The sequence below is a fragment of the Temnothorax nylanderi genome, unplaced genomic scaffold, assembly GCF_030848795.1.
Source record: "Temnothorax nylanderi isolate EJ_2023f unplaced genomic scaffold, tnyl_v1.0 TNYL_tig0009_pilon, whole genome shotgun sequence".
Classification (NCBI taxonomy): domain Eukaryota; kingdom Metazoa; phylum Arthropoda; class Insecta; order Hymenoptera; family Formicidae; genus Temnothorax; species Temnothorax nylanderi.
In genome coordinates, this window is record NW_027249071.1 from 1310812 (window position 1) to 1330600 (window position 19789).

At 46.8% G+C, this 19789-nt stretch overlaps 1 protein-coding gene across 4 annotated transcripts in view; it reads left to right on the forward strand.

The window, feature by feature from the left end:
• The window catches only part of LOC139787011 (pseudouridylate synthase RPUSD2), a 115730-nt gene that overhangs the window by 58422 nt on the left and 37519 nt on the right, over positions 1-19789 (forward strand). For all 4 annotated transcript variants that reach the window (XM_071726105.1, XM_071726110.1, XM_071726122.1 and 1 more), the window contains one exon: positions 17887-17991. In XM_071726105.1, the coding sequence (XP_071582206.1) occupies positions 17887-17991 (105 nt within the window). The remainder of the gene's footprint in view (positions 1-17886; positions 17992-19789) is intronic.

A 19789-nucleotide genomic window follows, 5' to 3' on the forward strand; every position in this document is an offset into this window, starting at 1 on the left:
CAATCTCATTACACAAAACTGTTATGTATCACATTATGGTGGAAGACATTTCTGCTGTCACGTCAACTTGCGTTTCTTCTCAGAATTTCTTTCTCAAAACTTCGATTCTATTTTCGACCCGATGTAGTCGGCCCCGGATCCTTCTACCTCCGCACCAACGTCGTAATGTCAAAGTTAATACTCGCTTGATATTCCAGCTTCATATCGATCACGCTCAATCACATGATCTGATCGGTGCATTGCGCGATTAGCGAATTAACAGTGGCCCAAGAGAGAGAGAGAGAGAGGGGGAGAGAGAGAGCACTCGCGGAAGTAATCGCTTCTGCCTCTCTGCACAGAACCACGTCTCGTTCCCTTCCGTTGCCCTCCTATCCCTACTTGTGCCCACACGCCGCCATCGATCAGCTGATCGTGCTCTCTGAGGCAGAACGCCGCAGATACCAGAAAAAGATAATTTATATGCCCAGGGTCGTGTGGTTGCCACATAGAGCCGGCGGTTTCGGCTTTCGAGAAGATTACAGCGGCGCGACCGGTTTCCACCTCGGCTGTTGTTTGCACTGCGATACATATCGAAAGTTTTTGGCTCGAACGCGACCTTTCGAACGCGAATACGTTGTCTCTCGTTGCGATACCGCGAGGCGAAGTTCTCAGCCGGTTTGACCGCGTTCAATTTTTAATTAGTCGCTCACCTTGCTCACTTGGGAGTTACTCGATAAACGCAAAAGAAAAAAAAAAGAAAAAAAATACACAGTTAGGAAAGTTGCGGAATTTTAAATTTGATTCTCTCCGTTACGGTATCGTGAGTTCGAGTTACTTTAGGTTTCAAGCTATTAAACTTTGTAAGCTATCGAGATGTTTTTGTGCAACTGCGAGGTCTTTGTTTTCCGTCGCGGAGGCGCTTCGGATCAATACAAACGCAGTTTTACATGAATATTTACAACAACACCCGATATTTAATCGTGATAAAAAAGTAATAGCTGGAAGATGAATGAGATTTCATGTTTCCTCTTTTACATTCATTATACTCGTGAGAAAAATGCCCTTCTTCGGGAGCGGAGGAAAAAAATTCCCTATTAAAGAGATAGAAATAGATATACGCGAACATGGAACAAATAACAAAAGCATTAAGAATACATTATGCGTGACAACGCGGTGGGGCTCTCCCCTTTCAGTCGCGACGTTTTTTGTTCCACGGTAATTAATAGCTTAACGATGGAGGCTTCTATGGAAGTTCTCGTGCCTTTCGCGAGCGTGTAATTTTTTTTTATTTCTGACGTCTCATATTTTTTATCTGGGTCACTGCAATTATTTTTCTAATTTTTACATCATTACTCGGCTGGCTATCAATTCCTCTTGACGTTGAACGTTAGAGAAATTACGTGTCATCTTCGGTATCCGCATTAACAAATAGAAGGTCGTCGCGAGAGGCGCGTAAAACCCGCGAAGTAAGATAATTAATAATGTGCACAAGGTAAAATAATGAATAAACAGCTAATATCCTTCTTATTTCTTGTTAATCGTATCCTCAGCTCACGACACACTTGACGCTTTTGGAAAAATAATCCGCGTGAACTCTCCGAATTTGCGGCGGGCGTGTAACATATACATAAAATTAGCACATTTATGGAAGAATTAGCATACATATAGATTAAGAATATGTCGAAATGCATTAAATTCTAGCAGGACTTTCTGTCTGAAAACACTCGCTCGCGAGGTATTGACCTTTTCTCTCTCTCTGCACTATCGTTGCATACCTGACCTAACATTTCCGACGTCGGTTAAACGGCCGGCGTTTAATATGACGCAAGCCGAGCGTAAAGGGTTGAGATTGTAAAAAATCGAGGTCTTGCAATTAACGCAGTTGGGGAATGCGGAATCGAAATGCCTCGATGGGCGACTCGCCGCGTCAGCGACACTCCGGGAAGTCCTTCGTTATTTTATTCCCGCGCAAGAAATATCCTCGCGCGAAGATACGCGCGCTGCGCGCACACGACGCGGCGCGTTCGATCGCGCGCGAAGCCGCGTTGCGCAACGCAATTATTACCGCAGCCTCGTCAGGTGGAGTGACGCAACTATATAAATAGCCACCGGTTAGCGTTCGTTGCACACGTGAAAAATTCTGTCATCCCGTGAAAGAGGGCCAGGCTCGCTCGCACGTATCGTGCCGGGCCGCGGCCGGCAAAGCGCAACCCGAAACCGGACCTTTTTTTTTACGCAACCGCGTCACGTTCTTGCCCACGGCAGGAATTTCGTTTGTCCTTCGAATTTTCATTAAAAAAAGGTTGCTTTGCTATTAACCAGGCGTGCATGCTTGGGCCATGACAAACTTTATTCCTATGACCTTTTCGCGGAGAGAACCGTGAACAATCCTTGCCGCCTTCTTCGTATCGATTATATGTGGCCGACGTGTGAAGCCAAATAAATGCAGCGAGCAGGAAATGAAATAGTCAGAAATGTCGGCACGACTCCCCGATTAATTCCCCATCAATCATCGTCGAGCGAAATGGCCCCGCAAATTTTGTTCCCGTGTAAGAGGCTTGACATGCAATGCGTTCGATGTTATTTTAAGAAACACGCACTTTACCGCGAGACCACGCGGGAGTGTCGCTAAAATAAACGGACGATTTAACGCCGTTTCTTTTTTTTTTAAGTGAAAATTCCCTAAAGCGCTATTAACATTGAACGTGGTGGATCCGACGACGAAACTGTTCGCCGTATCTAAATTGAATCTCGGAGTTCCGTGTGTATCTCCATCTCATTGTTTAGTACAACGCGAACGAAATTGCCCGAAAAAGAGAGAGAAACCTCCCCGGCTAAGGTCAGCCTCTCAAGGGTAGACAAACACTCGCGAGAGTACAATGACTCCCAAGTCATTCGAGAAGGAGAGACGGAAGTTCATCCCTATCGATTGGAGCTGTCGACTTTTATCCCCGATCTTATTACCGGTGAGAGCCGGATCTGACGTAAATTAAACTTTCGGTTTCTAATTGACAGCTACACCTCAGGTCCTCTTTCCCCGCCCACTTCTCGTTTCTGTCTGACATTCACCCCAGGATTTGTCCTTCGAGCCAGACGATCGTAAACCCCGATTCCCGTAGCAAGGTCTCCCTTCTTTTCGTCTGGCTCTCGCCTCGAGCCTCTCCTCGTCTAGCCTTTCGCAGTCGCCCTTTCGCTTTCTCCTCGCAGACGACACCCCACTCCCTCGCGGTCGCCCATCGGCGGCCAGACGCCGTTGGTCGGGAGCAACAGGCCCTCTTATCGACCGTGTGCTTTGTGCGTATGTCTCGCCCTTTTCTTGTCCTCGTCTCTCTGTTTCTTCAAGGGACAGGCAAGGGTAGGCGAACGAAATCAAGGGTAGTCCCTGCGTAGTAGTGGTATTACTACTTTTGGCCTTTAATATGACGAAACAGAATAAACAGTGAGCACAAAGAAGATAAAATAGTCTTTCAGGATTTATTTATTGTGACTTAAATCAATTAACGCGTATGTGTTAGTGCGAATATAGATATACGGGACGACGTTTATAAAAGTGTGAAATTCGTTAAGGATTAATGGAAGATATAAAGCAATCTTCCATATCGAGCATCCTCTTGCGCATAAGCCAGTTCGCCAGAGGCTGTTTCTCATTCTCCGTTTTCCTGCCAGTCGGAAATCTGGCGATGGAATCGCGCGGGTTCCCAATCGCGTTCTATGTCGGGGACGAGCAAACCGCAGACAGGCGGAGGAAATTAAGCGTGGGCCCAACCCGCCCAACAAAGAAACGCGCCGGATATTAGCTACTAGGCGCTCTCGCAAACGAGCGAAGAGGAGCGGACGGGCGGTAGCGGGCGAAAAAAAAGTAGGATCTAATTCACTCGCGGTTGAATAAACAATGTAAATTCAGCCTTTCTTGCGAATTTTATTTTCTCACCGACGCGGCACGTATCCCGTGTCTAAGCAGTCGTACTTTTTGCCGCCGTTGCAGCACCGCTCCCGTTTCTCGCGCGCGCGCGCGAAAGCCAATTTAGAATTTTCCCTAGCTAGATGTGCGCGGAAGGAAGGCAAAAGCTTTTACGGGGCATACCTCGTAACATTCGCTTCGTTTTATGCAAATCGCTGACGGCGGAAGTCGGCGAATGAAGTTAACGCAGCCTCTGATCCGCGACTGCGCTATGAGCTATACTTACGAATTCAGTACGGACATCTATGTATAATTATGTTCATTTATAGTTCAATAAAAATGGCGTATATAATTTATATTTAAAGCTGCGATATTTCATGTTTATATATTTCAAGCTTAAGATATAATATTTTATATAAGATACGCAAGATTATCCTTTATTATATTGTCCTGTGCGATTATCCTGGGAATGAGCGCCTGATTTTTTTTTTGTAATAGTCACCTGGGATGATTTTTACACTCCAATTAAAAGTCATTGTTATTAAATATATATTGCATATTTTTGATAAAATGAAAGAAGCACATTAAAATTACTGTGACATGAGCTTCTTTTTTCGATATTGGAGTGTAAAAATCACCTCAGGCGCCCGTTCCCGGCTTAAATAACAGTATACTTACTAGAGCTACTTAGAAAAAGTTATATAACAACGAGGTATCATGTTCCAGATATTTTTCTGTTTCTCTTGTACCTTCAAGGAATATATACTTGTTTGAAAACATCTTACAAGGATTGCTGCTGTTTGCCAAAGCAAACTGCTCAACAGCAACGTAGCCTCTTGTCGATCGATCGCTGTGCGTAAACCACCCCTCGTTTTAACTCACGTTCTTCCCGCTTTATTCCCCGATAGTTCGCGGTAGTTGAATTTAGTGCCTTTTGCCCCGCCCTAATCTTCCGCAGTTCACGATTGAGCTCAATGGTGATTTAAGTGCGGTCTGATTTATAGTTAGCGAAAAATTCACGAGTCTTCCATTTTACAGGTGCTTTTATAACTTCAATTTTTTATTACAATACAGAGTTAATTAGTCATGTAGCTCTTTGCAGCTCGAAAGTATGTGTACGAACGAACGATTTCTCTTGTACTTCCAGCGGGTTTCCGACTCAAAGGAATATTGTATTACAGTCTTGGCGTTTTACAATTACTTTTTTTTTTATCCGCCTTTAAAAGATATTGCAGGAGAGTTCAGTTCCTCTGAATCATTCCGTAGACTCCGGAGTACGCATATAATTTTATGAACGCATCAGTGAAATTACTTTTCTTTATAACGGACCCTTCCGACTCGTCCTTACGTGTGTTTAAAGGCTACGTCGTACTTTCTGAGATTATAATTTCGTAGGTCGACGACCTCGCGCACGTACGAAACGTCGCAAGATATTTACGATCCGTGATTATTATCGCCGTTTTGCGTCTTTCCCGTGGAGATCTTTCTAATTCACGAAAGATCCGCTAATCAGCGATGCCGCGTTTTCGCGATCGCTTATCGCTTTATCCTGCAATATTATCGCGAGCGTTTCGGGAGCGGCCCGGCTCCGGCCCGTCCCTCATGGCCGAGCTCACGAAATTCTTAGGCGAGGTCGATCGAAATCACCCCCGTGATGTTATAGCTTCGACTTCGTTCGAGTTTACTCTAGGATCGGTTAGTGCAGCCACGTCAAAGCGATATCCGCGTAGTTCTCGACTTCGTGCACACGCGGTGTCCGAAGAAACGCGGCGCGATCGAAGGGCTGCCGCATATCTCGTGAAAATGTATGGAAAATGCGAAATAAAGTTTGTTCGCCGAAGATTTTATTTTCGGGAAAAATAGCCCCGCGAAAGTCGATATTGACACACGTGGATCTGGATTCGGTCTTTCGAAATACATTTCAAATAATTCTATCGTAGAGATACACCCCGTATGTACGTGTACACAAGGAGGGCACCGTCGCGACTCCGGCTCGCCGAGTTCGGGCGAGTTTGCCTTCCGGGTGCATTATCGAATGTACTCTAGCTTCGGGGAAAGAAAGCGGATCAGGTTTTTCAGGGCGCCGGGTCGGCCCGCGATATTTCGTGGGTATCACGCGAAAAAGTATACTCGACGTGAGCCTCTCGCGCGAGTCAGGGACATTCTTTCACGCCACCTTAATCCTAGCTGGCCACACTTATTTTCGAGTCCTTAATTCGCCACACTCCGGTCTGTGAAACCACTCGACTTGTCGCAGTTTTATTCTAATTAATATTTTTAAGCTTTTAATATAGGAATTGGAAATACAGAGTCTGAATAAGATATTGATGATAATATTGGGTTAAGAAAATGACTTGAGTTTAAACTGAACTTATTATAAGAAAAAAAAAACCGAAAAACGATCCACTGGACCGGAATGTGGCGAGCTAGAGTTAAGACTCGTTGCTGTGCTTCGAGATGCATTATCATCGTGTCGACGATAAAGAAACGCCAACGAGAGACTGGGAATGCGAAGTGCTGGAAACGTTACTTCGCGAATTATGCACCTGTAGCTGTAGCACGCGAAAACAAGGAAGGAGAAAAGAATTAAACACGTGCATCACGATTTCTTAAATCTATCCCAGCGGAATAATTGTTTCACGCGTATAAAGACCGATCATCTCTGTAACGAGTGCGAGTTTTTTTTACAATGTTTCGAAATTCGTAAGGGCAATCTCCTTAAACTGCGAACTAAACTGTTAAACCGCGAAAACTTTACGCGACATGCGAATGAACAGTTCGAAAAACAATTTGCGATACGAGGGAGGCCGTACGCCGAAAGTTTTTAATTAGTACAAACCGCCGCAGGTTTAATTACGGAATGCGCGCAATGGTAGTACTTAAGTATGCTACTTTATGGAACGGAACAATAAACCTGTTAAATTACAGCGGCAAACGTAGCAAAGTAGTAACAGCTATTAAAACTTCAGTCAGACGGTGCATAATGAAGTTCCCGGAGAGCGAAACTTACGAGGCTTAACTACGATTTCTACGCGGGTAGAGCTTATATTGTTTCAATAACTATTAGCGCTTTCTGAACATTTAAAGAGCTCGCTACGATTGCAGTTAAAATGGAATCGGATTGCAAGCGGGATTAAAGAAATCTCGTGCAGTACCATCAGCAGTATCTTCTATCGAGAAAATTAATCCGCCCGAGCGATGGGAATCCCGCGTGTACATGAAGACTTGAAGCGACACGCGAGACCGTTTCCATCCGTTTCGTACAATTCCGCCGTTCATTATTGCGCTGAAGAGCGAATCTCTCGTTGGATTCGGTTTCGAGCAGCGGCGGAAGAGCCGTCGAGACGAAATAAAATTTGCCCTCTTGTATTAGAGAAAGAGAGAGAGAGAGAGACGAGAACGATAAGTCACGGACGTCGCGTTCGCGAGCCCCGTTACTCGCGGAAACGAGGGCAGGGTGGAAAAAATTCCCAGCGACTGCAATTGCGCGTCGGGGAGACGTGACTAATACACACCGCGCGCGCGCGCGGGGGGGCACGTGAAGACACGGGGGCACACGATGCGTGCCAGGGCGTAATTCTTCTTCCTGTCCGCGGGGTGAATGCCGCGGAGCGCGCGGGGAACGATAATAACCACGGTAGGAACGATACCCTCGTCCAGAACCACATAATTTTTTTTGTTATAATTAAATGTTCATTATATCTAATGACGGGCACGACAGCGGCTTCCATTTAGCTTTTCAGCCCGCTTAAAAATACGATGTTCGGTGCACCTTGACTCCCCTCGGCGAAACACGAACGGCGCAACTAGTTTCGCGAGGGTACACGACGCTGTCTTTTTTCTTTTTATTAAAATATACTGCAATTCTGAGGGAAGGAGGATACCGCATAGTTGACGTCGAGGGCGGCGTATGCAGAGCGGTTGGCCCAATTAGTATACGCTCGTACAGTTTTCTGGCTCTCGTGGAAGCGCTTCGTCGTTCGAGCGAATGCAGTCGATATCCTCGAAAAATACGTAGGCAAGTGCACTCGTGACTGGAACACGTGGTGAACTGGTTACGAAAGTTTTTAATTGCCGGTATCTTCAATTTTTTTCTCTCTCTCTCTCTCTCTTCTTTCCCATCTCTTTCTTTTTCCGTCGCCGTTTGCCGTTCGCCGCCAACCTCCGACTTTCGCATATTCACCACGGAAACCAACCTTCTCTCTCTTCCTCTCTTCCCTCTCGTCTTTTTTTCAGAATAAAAATGTCAGCATCTCTCGGTACTCGTCGTTTCGCTCGCTGAAACGCGTTCTCGTGCGTGCAAACCGCCGCTTTGCACCAGGACAAGGAAATTAATTAAAGCGTCTCGCTTCCCACGGTGCATCTGCGGGATGAGAAGGCGCCGGAGGGAAACAAACGGAGGAGCGTAGCGCGCGAGATGAGATGCGAACCCCCGAGAAGAGAGAGGCCAGAATTTACATTGAGCTTACGTGGCGGGGAGCTACCGGTGTTTTTCCGGTATTGATAGATTCCTCTCGACACATTCGTTCTTTTTTCATCCGCGAAAAGTTTGACGGGCGAGCGATCGCGGATTTGGGAGCGGCTTCGGCGTCCCCCGTTTCCCTCCTGTTCGGGAGGGGGTGGACGAGGGAGGGGGGGCGCCAACGGGTGATTGATCGTCGTAACTAACTTCGAGGTATTGAATTAAATTGCATATTACTTGACCGCGGAACTCCGGTCGATCCCGGAGAACGTCCGACACAGGAACAAGCGCTCCCGACCTTTCCCGCCGTCCTCGTTATTCTGAGTGCATGGCGGTTAACGTCGGTGCATACCTACTGACGACGTTAATTAATGCACCGGGCGTTTCACTCCCGGTACATCCACGGGAGCGTACCATCGACGTTGAGTGCACACCGATGCATCGCGCAGCCCGTCACGTTACAAGTAGTAGCTATTGAGGGGGGCGGGGGGAGTTGAAACGCGCCCTCTCCGCCTATTGCTTATGCAGACACGACGTCGATAGGTGGATGGCGCGAGATTCTCGAGGAATCCCCTACCCGTAAATACCGAAAAGAAAACCATTAATTTAATACCGGATATTACCGGAATTAAGGGAAAAAAGAGCGATATTAATTACTCGAGGATTAGGGTTAATTAGTCGCTATAAATTATATCACAATTAATTTTAAGAGCGTAAATAAATCATGAGATTTACGCGCGATCTCCGCGAAAGTAAAGTAATTAGGTCTTCGTAAGTTTATGTTATAATAACGGGTACCGGATTGCGTTCTTCATCCCCCCACAAAAGAATTCTATTTATGCTTTTAATTTCGTATACTCCCGGCTTTTCATTCGTCGTACAAGCGTTGCCTTGTCCTATTGCTCTTGGGAGAGCAAGATCGAGCGGCGACCGTGGCAGCCGCGCATAGCGAATGCGAGAAATACGTTTCTACGCGGAATGGAAAGTCGAGGAAATGTGAAGGGACGCCGCGGCGCCGTTGCCGCGCGGCGAGTTTTGTTAAAAATAAGAGCTCAAGGGACATGCAGAAATGGGAAATTATTCCGACGTCGACGTGATATTTCAGCAGCTGATGCAGGGAGAGACGCTGCGAATATGCGTCTCCAGATATTGCGCGATACTATATTTATATCTAAATGCACTTTACGAGTCCCGCGCTCGTCGAACGAGACATTATACCGGTAACAAGGCCACGATTTATCGCGAATAAGTTTTGTTTGTGTCTAATAAGAATACCTTGATACTTCTTGTAAAATTATATAAGACAGACATTTCAATCGCACATTTCTTGCGGCTCGATATATCGCACATTAATCGCCTTTTACTTTTAAATTGCGAAATTATATGGCCTGTTGTTCTTTTTAGCTGAATTTCTTGCACGGTTATTCTTTTTTTCTCTCCAACGTGAGAAGAAAAAGAGGAAAGATGAACCGTGCAAGAAGCTCAGGCCAAAAAGAACAGGCCTGTAGAGAACTGACTGCCCGAGCGCAAATCGTGAGTGGATCGAAATTGAGAACACGCACCCTGTGTCTCGCGGGGTGTCAACCACCTAAAAGTTGGAAGGGGTGCATAATTAATATTTTCTACGATGCTGCACCGCTTTAATCCGGTTTCTGGATACGCCACTGGTGTCCAGAACAGTGCTACGTGTACGAATCGTACGTGCCGCGGAATATACGTGATATTGGCACGCAATCCAACCCCTCTTTGCCATTTCTCTCCCTTTCTCTCTCGCCTCTTTTCGCCTTTCTCGCGGCGGAGACGAGGGGGCGCGCAAAGAGAAAGAGAGAGAGAGAGAGTGCAAGAGACCGATCAAAAGGACATCGCGTGCCGCCCGCTCGTTCCGTTCTCCCTCCGGTTCGTGCCATTTTTTCTCGTTATTCGCATTTCAATTAACCTTGTTGTTGTTCCTGCCAGGTTTTTTGTGCGTCCGTGTCATCGCGGCCGATGCCCGAGAACTACTTGTCGCCCCCCGTGTTTGGGAGGGATCACGTCATTTTTTTTCTTCTCTCGACAGGTTTTACCCGCGCAGAAAAAAAATGCACGATCGTTTACTTTTCCCGCGTATTTTATTATGCATTGGAGGATATGCCGATATAGTTTCGAGAGAAGGGTGTGTTACCGATCAGAGAGCGTTGCGTGTCGCGCATTCATTACGCCCGCGTCACATCGCCCCTTTTTTTCCATCCCCGTGTAATTTAATTAAACTCGCGGTTACTCACCTGGCGCGTGTTTCGTATTTAAATTTCTCCGTCGCGCCCGCGCCTCTGAATTTTTTATCTTACTTCCATTACAATCTGTCCCGCGTTGTGCGTTGCCGCGAATGCTTCCTTCCTTCCATCACCCATCTTTGAAGGACAAACGATTTCTGCCGTAATGGCTCGCGCGGTTACAACAAACTTTCTCGCGTTGAAGTGGAAGTATCTGATTGCGCGAAGACACGCGAAGTTTAACATCTTGTTCGATCCGGGGGCGCGTACGAGCGTGCTCGCTGTTAGACAAGATCGATAGAACGTTTAAACAATGCCAGATAATAGTGCTAATTCCCCGTAGGAAGAAACAGTTTTGGGCGCAGGTGATTTTAGACGTGAAGTATTAGTGCTGGTCTACAACCTTGCTTTAAAGGATATTTAAGCTCTGCCGTAAGAAATTGACTAATCACAATGGAATGTGAGGAGAATACTCGATTGTGATTGGTCAATTTTTTACGGCTTAGAGCTTAATACCCTTTAAAGCAAGGTTGTAGACCAGCACTTACGCGTATGGACAGATTGTATTTTGGCGCTGTGTAAAGCTTGAAAATTCTGTCTTTGTAAGAAATTTTCTGTCCGCGGAACATCCCTGGAAGAAGCGAGGGATTGAATAAGTTAGACATGAAAATATATATCCTCTTCGTATCTTCCTGGCTTGATGCAGCACACGACTATATCGGCGTACTTTATGCAGCTGGACGATTCTCCAAAAGCCGCTCGACGAGAGGATCGCTCAGCCGTTTGCAAAATATTTATGGTAACTGGGTATTATGCTGCTGGCAGGTTTTGTTTTTGCACATTTTATGCGAGATATGGCTAAGCCCCGAGAATTGGCAAACGTTTCTAACAACAATATTTGCAATATATTTGCAAATACTTCCTTAATCAACAATTCAAAGCCACGTCCTCGATTCTACGTGATTGTTAACTCAATGCTACGCTTTTAAATATGTACACGTATATCGCTGAAGAAATCCCATTAGGGACCGGGACGTATGCGCCCGTTTCGTAGTTTAGTTTCATGACTGATCGCGATTTAACTTATTGATCATGTTTGAGAAAGTTCCGCCCGTTCTGTATCCGCATGCAGCGCGATATGTCAACTCGATTCGAACCGTATTCCCGTTTCCTCGCGGCGTACCACCCCGATAATCGTGAAGCGCAGTGATTATATCGCTCTGCGGTGCACGGTGTTTAGCTTGCCACTTCACAAGAGAGCGCATCACCCGCGCGTACTCAATGCGCGCCGAAACTTGGCAATTTGCGCGCGGAGCGCCGCGTCCCCGACGGTGTCGGGACTCAGGTTTCGCCGGCGAAGTTTCCGCCTGAAAAGTCCGTCCGTGGTGAAAATAAATTAGCGCTGACTTGCAAATTGTGTTTCGTCGGCAAATACGACGGAACGGCGAAGACGGTGGAGGCGGTGCACGAGGTACCGGTCTTTTTTTTTCTCTATCTCTCTCCTCTTCTCTCGACGCCACTTCGTCGTTTTCGTATTGATAAAACAGTTTCAGTTTTATGCCCGGGATGGCGGTAGCCATTCGCGAAAGGTCAGACTGTCCCGAAGACTTATATCGCGGGTAAATAAAGTGTCCGCGTATCTCGCAAACGACGTTACTTCGACAGTCCCGGTTGTATGAACTAGTTTTAACGCAATCTCGGGGAAAACGTCGAAGGAAGATGTTTGTTCTAGGAGCTAATCAAGGTTAGTTAAATAACGTGGGGACGTGAGATGTTGACGTTATCTTCACGAGACCGACGATGTCTTTTATCTAACGTCGTGTTTTAAGTAACGAAAATTCGTTTCGAATGGTTTCCTAGGCGAGAGACATTAATTATATTTCGCGACGAAAGACCGTCTCGCTTTGTCAGCCGTCGAAGCGTTAATTTTTGCGCGCCAAAGACATTTTACGTGACAAAATGTCACGGTGATGATCAAAACCTGGGTGTATCTACTGTATCTATATGCGTCGTTGAAGAACACGGTTCTAATGTGCGTTCGCGCGCTCGAGCGCCGCAACGCTGCTGGCAACCGTTTCGTGCAATTTTCGCTTGTATATGCAGCTTTCAGACCGCAGCTTTCACGGTAAATTATACGAGCTTGATCAAACAACAGTAGCTTGGTCTTGGAAGATTGTAATCGCTGCGACAACAATTCGATGAACTACAAGAGAGTGGGGTTGCGTGCCACTAGACAAATTGCAAGTTCGTAGTTACAACGAAGGAATTTTCGCGTATAGCAATATAGTACCCGCTCAGTCCTTCTCCCTCATTACAGGATAATTTATTGCGACGTTATATTTTAGCAGTGAAGAGAAGTCCTGCGATGGAATAGCCTTTAACATCGAAATTATGGCTCGTATTTCTGTGCTTCGCTTTTACAACCGGTGATATAACGCGGGATTTCTCGGACCCGGCCAACGTGCGTTTACGAGTTCTTTGATCAATTCGGAATTCTTTGATCCACGGAAATTAAATGAAGAATAAGGTATTTGTACTCGTGAGAAGCCTATAGTCGTTCCGCCCGTCGACATTTCTGTTATGGCTCACGCCAGCCGGCTCCAAATTGATCAAAGAATCCGTAGATGAAACGTAACACCCCGTGAATAATCACCGTGCAAAAGTTTTGCCGGTCTAATCGTCTGCAGGTGAAACGCGCGGATCGCGTCTATCGGGGGGAGGGAGGGGGCGTTAAAGCTTTAACAAAGCTTCGCCGTTTCGCGCCCGCCGTTCGACGGTGGTATTTAACTATTAGATAGAGGGAGAAGAAAGGGAGACATAGAGGCTCGGCGGAGACGGAGAAAATGAGGAAGAGAGAGAGAGAGAGAGAGAGAGAGAGAGAGAGAAAGGGGCGAGGCCCGGCTTCGTGCCGCGTCCATTAGGAAATGAGGCATCCCGAGCTTAACGAAGTCGCGACTAACCCTTCCACCGCGCTGTCGCCTTTACCGCGCTTCTCACGCTCGCTTTGCTTCGAATTATTCTCGGATTTGGATAAGGCAGAGATGCGAGGACAACCGCACTACCGCGCCTTTTCTCGTCGCGCCGTTCCTCTCGTTTAATCTTACGCCACTGTACACCGGGAATATTCCCCTAATTGCCATTCCGCGTGAATTATACGCGCGCGGATAAATTCATTCCTGCGATAAAGCTCGCCGCGTTGACACGCGATCGTGCCCTTCGACCCGGTATCTCGCACAGCACACCGTTCTTATCGTGAATGCGTCACGCGTTCAGCTCCCGTTTACGCATTCGATTCCTTTTTGTTTATGTCGCTGTAAATATTTCAGCCAAGTATCGTAGCGGAGGAACACTTGGCTTTCAGCACGATTGCCTTAAGTCCTTTCTACATATTTTTTTCTTTGCCGTTCCGTGAACACTCTCGCGTCGATATACCTCGACATTAATATTTATATCCCATTAATTCTTATTGTTATGTAGCTCGTAGCGTTGAGTTTCTTCGTGATAAAGATTAACGACTGCTAGGTTATGGTGCAACGCGCAGTTAAATGATAAATCGTTGTCACGTTGGTGGCTATTATTGCCACCGTTGCCGATGGGATGGCCGTTTTACTCGGAGCGACTATTAATTAACGCGACTCGATGATACCTGACAAACTTTTTTCCCGTGCCGATCGATCGGCACGTTGAAATATTGGGCCTTCGAGCTCTTTTCATGCTAAATCCCGCGGTCACTGTAACGGCTAATGTTTCCTTTCATCTCTTCATCTCGATAATGAACGCGTACGTTTTTTAATCGTTCATTCTTTTTACGCCGAGGCACTGAATCAATCGGCGACGAGTTATTATCGTTCAGGAATCATTAAGCTCAGTCATGCATACCTTGAAATATTCATGAAGGCACTAACGGAGGACACTCACGTCGCTAATGGAATGATCCATCGCCGTGATAATCGACTTAATAATAATAACGTTTAATCAGACCGGCGAGCGTTGGCCCCCCCAAGCTCATTTCCCAATTCCGTGTTCTTCATCATCGAACGCCGGAAACGTCAATCTGGGAATTACATTATATATCGAGACACGGTAATAAACGTGTAAACACTAACGAGCCAGCATTAAACGTTACACGCGACCAGTGATTGCGATTAAATGTCGACGGTAACGCGGCGTTCTCGCACGATTAATTGAGACATAGTATACAATACGAGCTGCACTCGGTCAAGGCGGTGAAAGAAAGATCTCTGGGTGACGGCTTCAGTCAAGGATGATGGAAGTAGCGCGCGGTCACTTCACTAAAAAAAGCAATCATTGTCTTTATTTGTTATGAACATGGTTACAAGAATTTTATCGTCGTTTCTCATGGTCGTCTATTAATTTTTTTAAGTTTTCGGCCTTCTGATGTCTATTTCTATCAATGCAGATTTAAGAATTAGAAAAGGATAAAAAGTAAGTTAAATCGAGATTAAATTTAATCTACACTGGTAGAAATGGACATGGGACCGAATAGTTGACGTCTCACATAGCAAGACATTATAAGTCACTGTATATTTACATGTGCTCTCGTGCATATCTAACATTGTTAATAGTCGCGTTAGGTTGCAAAAATTTCGCGCATTTTTATCTTGTATCCCGCAAAATGTAAGTTGATAAGCATGGCAATTTGGCCGGCGAAACGTCGGCCGGGCGAAACGGCGCGGCCGCGGAAATTCATAAAAAATTCGCGGCATCAGCGAGAACACAAAGTGGGACACCCCGCTAATGACTCGGAAGTGTATTACCTCGCTTGTCCGTCCGTCCGAGGGACGCGCGAGTAAACGGATAAATTGAGTTCCAGCGGTGGCGCTGAAAATGTAAATCCTGAATGCAGGCGATCTGCTTTCTCAATTATATCGCCGGTGATGGATGAATCCCAATGGGCGGTCCGCTTTCCCGAAGAAAAGCGACGCTCACGTCCCTTTTGTTGCGCGCACGGCCGCTGCTCCACGGATTTATTCATAAATACCGCGTGACGAGACGAGTTCGCGGTGACGGCGGCGGTCGCTTTAACTCCGGAAATCGTCTTCTCCGCGAGAGAGATTTGGAGTCGATAAATATAGTATAATACAAACTTCTCATCATATCTTTATTATAAGCTTTTTGTCAAGTTTATCTCGCGAGAAAGAATTTTAGATGATAAATCTCCTCACAATTGGTCCCTCGAAATATTCCCGAATGCAAATCAAATGTTACATTCACGGAGGGATCTAATTGTTAGAAAAGTGTGACGCAACAATAGCGGGCCTCTCCGCGAAACACAGCGGGCGGGAGGAATTTCATGTCGAGCAGTTATTCATCATTTCTTTCTCGTCCCGTACGTAGAAGAAAGTTTTCGACCTATCATGCATGTGACCGTGCGGCCGCGCATACACATGCACATGAGACGGTGGCCGCAATCACGTACCGTGAAAACGGGAGCTTTCGCGTCTTGTTTGCCGCGTTTTCGGCTATTTTAAGGGAGACGTATCGCGGCCCAAGCCAATTCCGCAATCAAAGCGCGAAACGCGAAAGACATCCAGACGAGCGCAAATTACGCTCTCGGGAGCGTTCGCGTCTTCACGACGCGATAGTCGACACGTCATTTTTTTTTTGTACACTTTGCGGGATACTTTGCGACTTCTCGAGATCATGGATTGTGCCAAGAACGTGCGAATCTACCCGTTGCTTTCTCCTAGGACATTTCGGCGGGTGTTATGGTGGAAGGATATCGCCAGGGTGGAGAGAAAGAGCTACCGCAATGCAGGCAAGGGCGTTGTCAGGGGCGACCCTAGCGACCCTAAAGCCTCATTCGCACCGAATGTACGGCGATACGTTTGCGGAACGGCACCCGCGTGTCCGATCGGTCTTTCGATCTCGATTCGATATGTCAGCCGGTGCGGACTATAACTCGTCCGACCGGTCGTCCGAATTCACACGTTCGCCATTTGTCGGTTGCACGCTGGTGGTTGTACGCTAGCTCGCGAAAACCGCTCGCGATTCACACGTTTGCAGTGAATTTCGTAATAGACCGCAGAATTCGATGGACCGCGATACCGATAATACCGCAGCGAAATGTTTGAATGTCCCGCGACGTTTAAGTTCATTATATCTAATCAAATATTTGAGTCACGATTTAATTAATTCATGCGCTTTTTCTTCGACTCTGATATTGTTTCTTCCTCTTTCTTTTCATCCAATTCTTTTTCCACGGACTCATATTTATAATTTAGAATTGTAGAAGTTTGTCTATAATCGAGATCTCTCTCGGTGACAGGATTACGGACGGCTAATAGGACGTGCGATATAATCCCGTTAATTCCTCGTTATGCAAATGGCGGGACACGCGATTGCGTAATTGTGTTAACCCTCAGTTGAACTGCATCTACATTTCCGAGGGACATTCGGGAGCATCTTGGGATTCTAAAATTCCACCACGTACACCCATAAGTCTTTTAGTTTCAACTGCACTTTCTACAATTACCTTCAATCTTTTTTTGTTCCTCCTTTTACGAACCCGGAGTATTCGCCTTGTTTCGCTTTAAATGCAAGAAGCGTAGGAAAGCGGAGCTGAAAGGAGCACACTTCACGTTCGTCGTTTAAGTTAATTAAGAAAACTAAATTATATGCACTAAAACGAAAGCGCGCAACGGTTACTAATTCAGGGCGTTCGCCCGGCGACTCCGGTATCGCGTTTCGGACGGAAGCAGCGTGAAGCTCAATGGGTTCGCGTCAATATTCGCGACACCGATTAAGATTTGATGTAAATCACTGACCGATTGATTGCCCTTCCGTCCGTCCCGCCTGTCCTTTCGCTAATCGATGGGAGGGGATAGTCATTACCGGGCGGGCGTAGCAGTGTCGAATTATCAAGCGCCAAATCAAGCTCTCCCCGGACTCGTGGGGAAGGACTCTGCCCTCTGTATTTACTCGTCCCATTAACGCCGGATTAGTATGTGGAACGTAAATGCGCGCATAAAATAGAGACGAGTTAACCGAATTACCATAAATCGATGCCGTCCCGTGCCTTTGCCGCGGCAACATCAACGGGGCAACATCCGGATGCACAATGGCCGATGATGCCTTGTCTGTGTTCATTGTACCCGATGGACATCCCGCGGGCCGCTAATCTATCTATTTAAACCGTCTCGGCTTGCGCGACGATTAAAAACGGTATTTAGCAAAATTAAGGTCACGTCAACGCGCTATTTCAACCGGTCCGGTATGTGTGTGGAGGAATAAATAATGGAATAAATAACAAGGTTTACTTATTTTCATTGCAGGTCGATTTAAAACCCCTGCGGGAGGCGGCGGTGGCGGTCCCAGCGCCGAAGATCACCGAGAAGCGAAAAGCCGAGGATGCCGATGCCAGCAAGGATCTGAAGAAGGTAAACATATTCGGCTTGTTTGCGCCGACTGTTTGAGGAGCGATTTAATAGATTACAGCCCGACGGCGATGTTAAAGGAGGTCGCTTTTAAATTGGAGACGAAATGCCCGCGCTCTTCAAGGATACTATCGAATTACTTCGGGCACTATGAGTTACTTTGGTATTCAAGTATCTTTAAGCTACTTTGCCAGACCTCTTTGGAAACTTCAATTAGTTGGAGAGGCTCGTTCTTTTTTTTCCCTCGTGCGCTGAACCGATTTTTGGAATTACGTTTCCAGGACTTTCATTACATTGATCGGTTATGACGCATCGCTATTTCCGTCATTCAATATGTTTCCCGAATCGTTTCGCCGTGTACCGTGTACCACCGCGTTATCGAGGATTCACCGAGTGATTCTCGCGTCGGTTAACGCCGCGTTATGCGGCCGTATACCGTTAACCAGGGAACCGGTATGGATGTCCATTTCCAAGCCCTCGTAACTCACCGAGGGCCGACCGACAGGCGCGCGGGGGAGGAGGGTCCGAGTTCGGAGCAGATCACGTGTATCCATCCACCATCTATTCGCCGCTGCGTATCTCGGTCGTCCTCGTCGATATTCGGCGCGTCGTAGCGTCAGCCGCGAGGCACAGCCTCATTAATCTGCCCGCCCGTTCGCTCGCTCATTAACGAAATAAACGCAGCCCGAGAGGCGGCGGCGAGCTGGGGCCGCGCGCTTTGAGAAACCCGAGTTGTCGGTAGTCGCACTGGTGTTGCGAGAAGTCGTTGATAGCCTTTGACGTTTAGCTGTACACGGATTACAAGTCCGCTCTACGATGCAGCAAGAGTTAATGATGTTGTTGTAATAATCGTGATAGAATAGCACGCGAAATAAAAAAGAGACTGTATGTATCTTCTCGTAGACTCGTCTTCGTCGTGTAGAGAATTGCTGAGAGGTGTTATGCAACCTGCAATTTTTTCTTTTTTTTTTTAGGAGAATTATTCCGCAGAACGGCGATCGTTACGTTGCACTTATACGTTAACGTGCGGTCGAGCAGATGTCCAATCGACTGGCCATAACGACCAGAAACATCACGGATAAAAATAGCGAAATTAAAATTAATTTTTTCCGACGCATCTCGCGAAAGAAATAACGCGAGTTATTCCACCTCGCGTCCCTCATCCTATCACTTCCCCGCGATTAACCACGTGATCACCGTCGGTCGTTAATTTTTTTTCTCACGCTCGGGCCACAGTAGTTTACAGTGCGCTTCGAGTTAAGCTAAGATAGCCATGAAATTAATTGCCCGAGGCAGGCGCTTAAGAGTCTCGAGCGAGTACGCCGGGCCGAGCAATAGCTCGTTAATCCACCATTGATCTAAGTAAACTCGATGGCGCGCGTTTAAACTCGCGTTCGGCGCGTCGTTTTCGCCGCATTTTATAAGACGCGCTTGAAAATACACCTCGCCGCGGCCGTGTTACTTCCAGCGGAGGAAGTTTCGAAGACCGCGGAGAGAGAAACGAAGTCGAGCGAGAAACGTATCGCTGCGCGAATCGACGGATGAGTAAGCAGCGAGAAAGGAGAGGAATTACTTGACGCGCGTTTCCACGTCTCTCCCGATCAAACGTGACGGATCCAATCGATTCCCGGCGCGCGACGGTTGAAACAAAATCACCGCCTTACCGGAAACGTCGCGCGGCGAGCAACCGCTGGTACAGCAACAGGCGGCGACAAGCCGTGTGTGCCAGAGATTCGCGGCGAGGCGTTTGTGTCGCGTACGTGTGTGCATTTGCGCTGGATGGTCGTTCACCGTTTCGCTT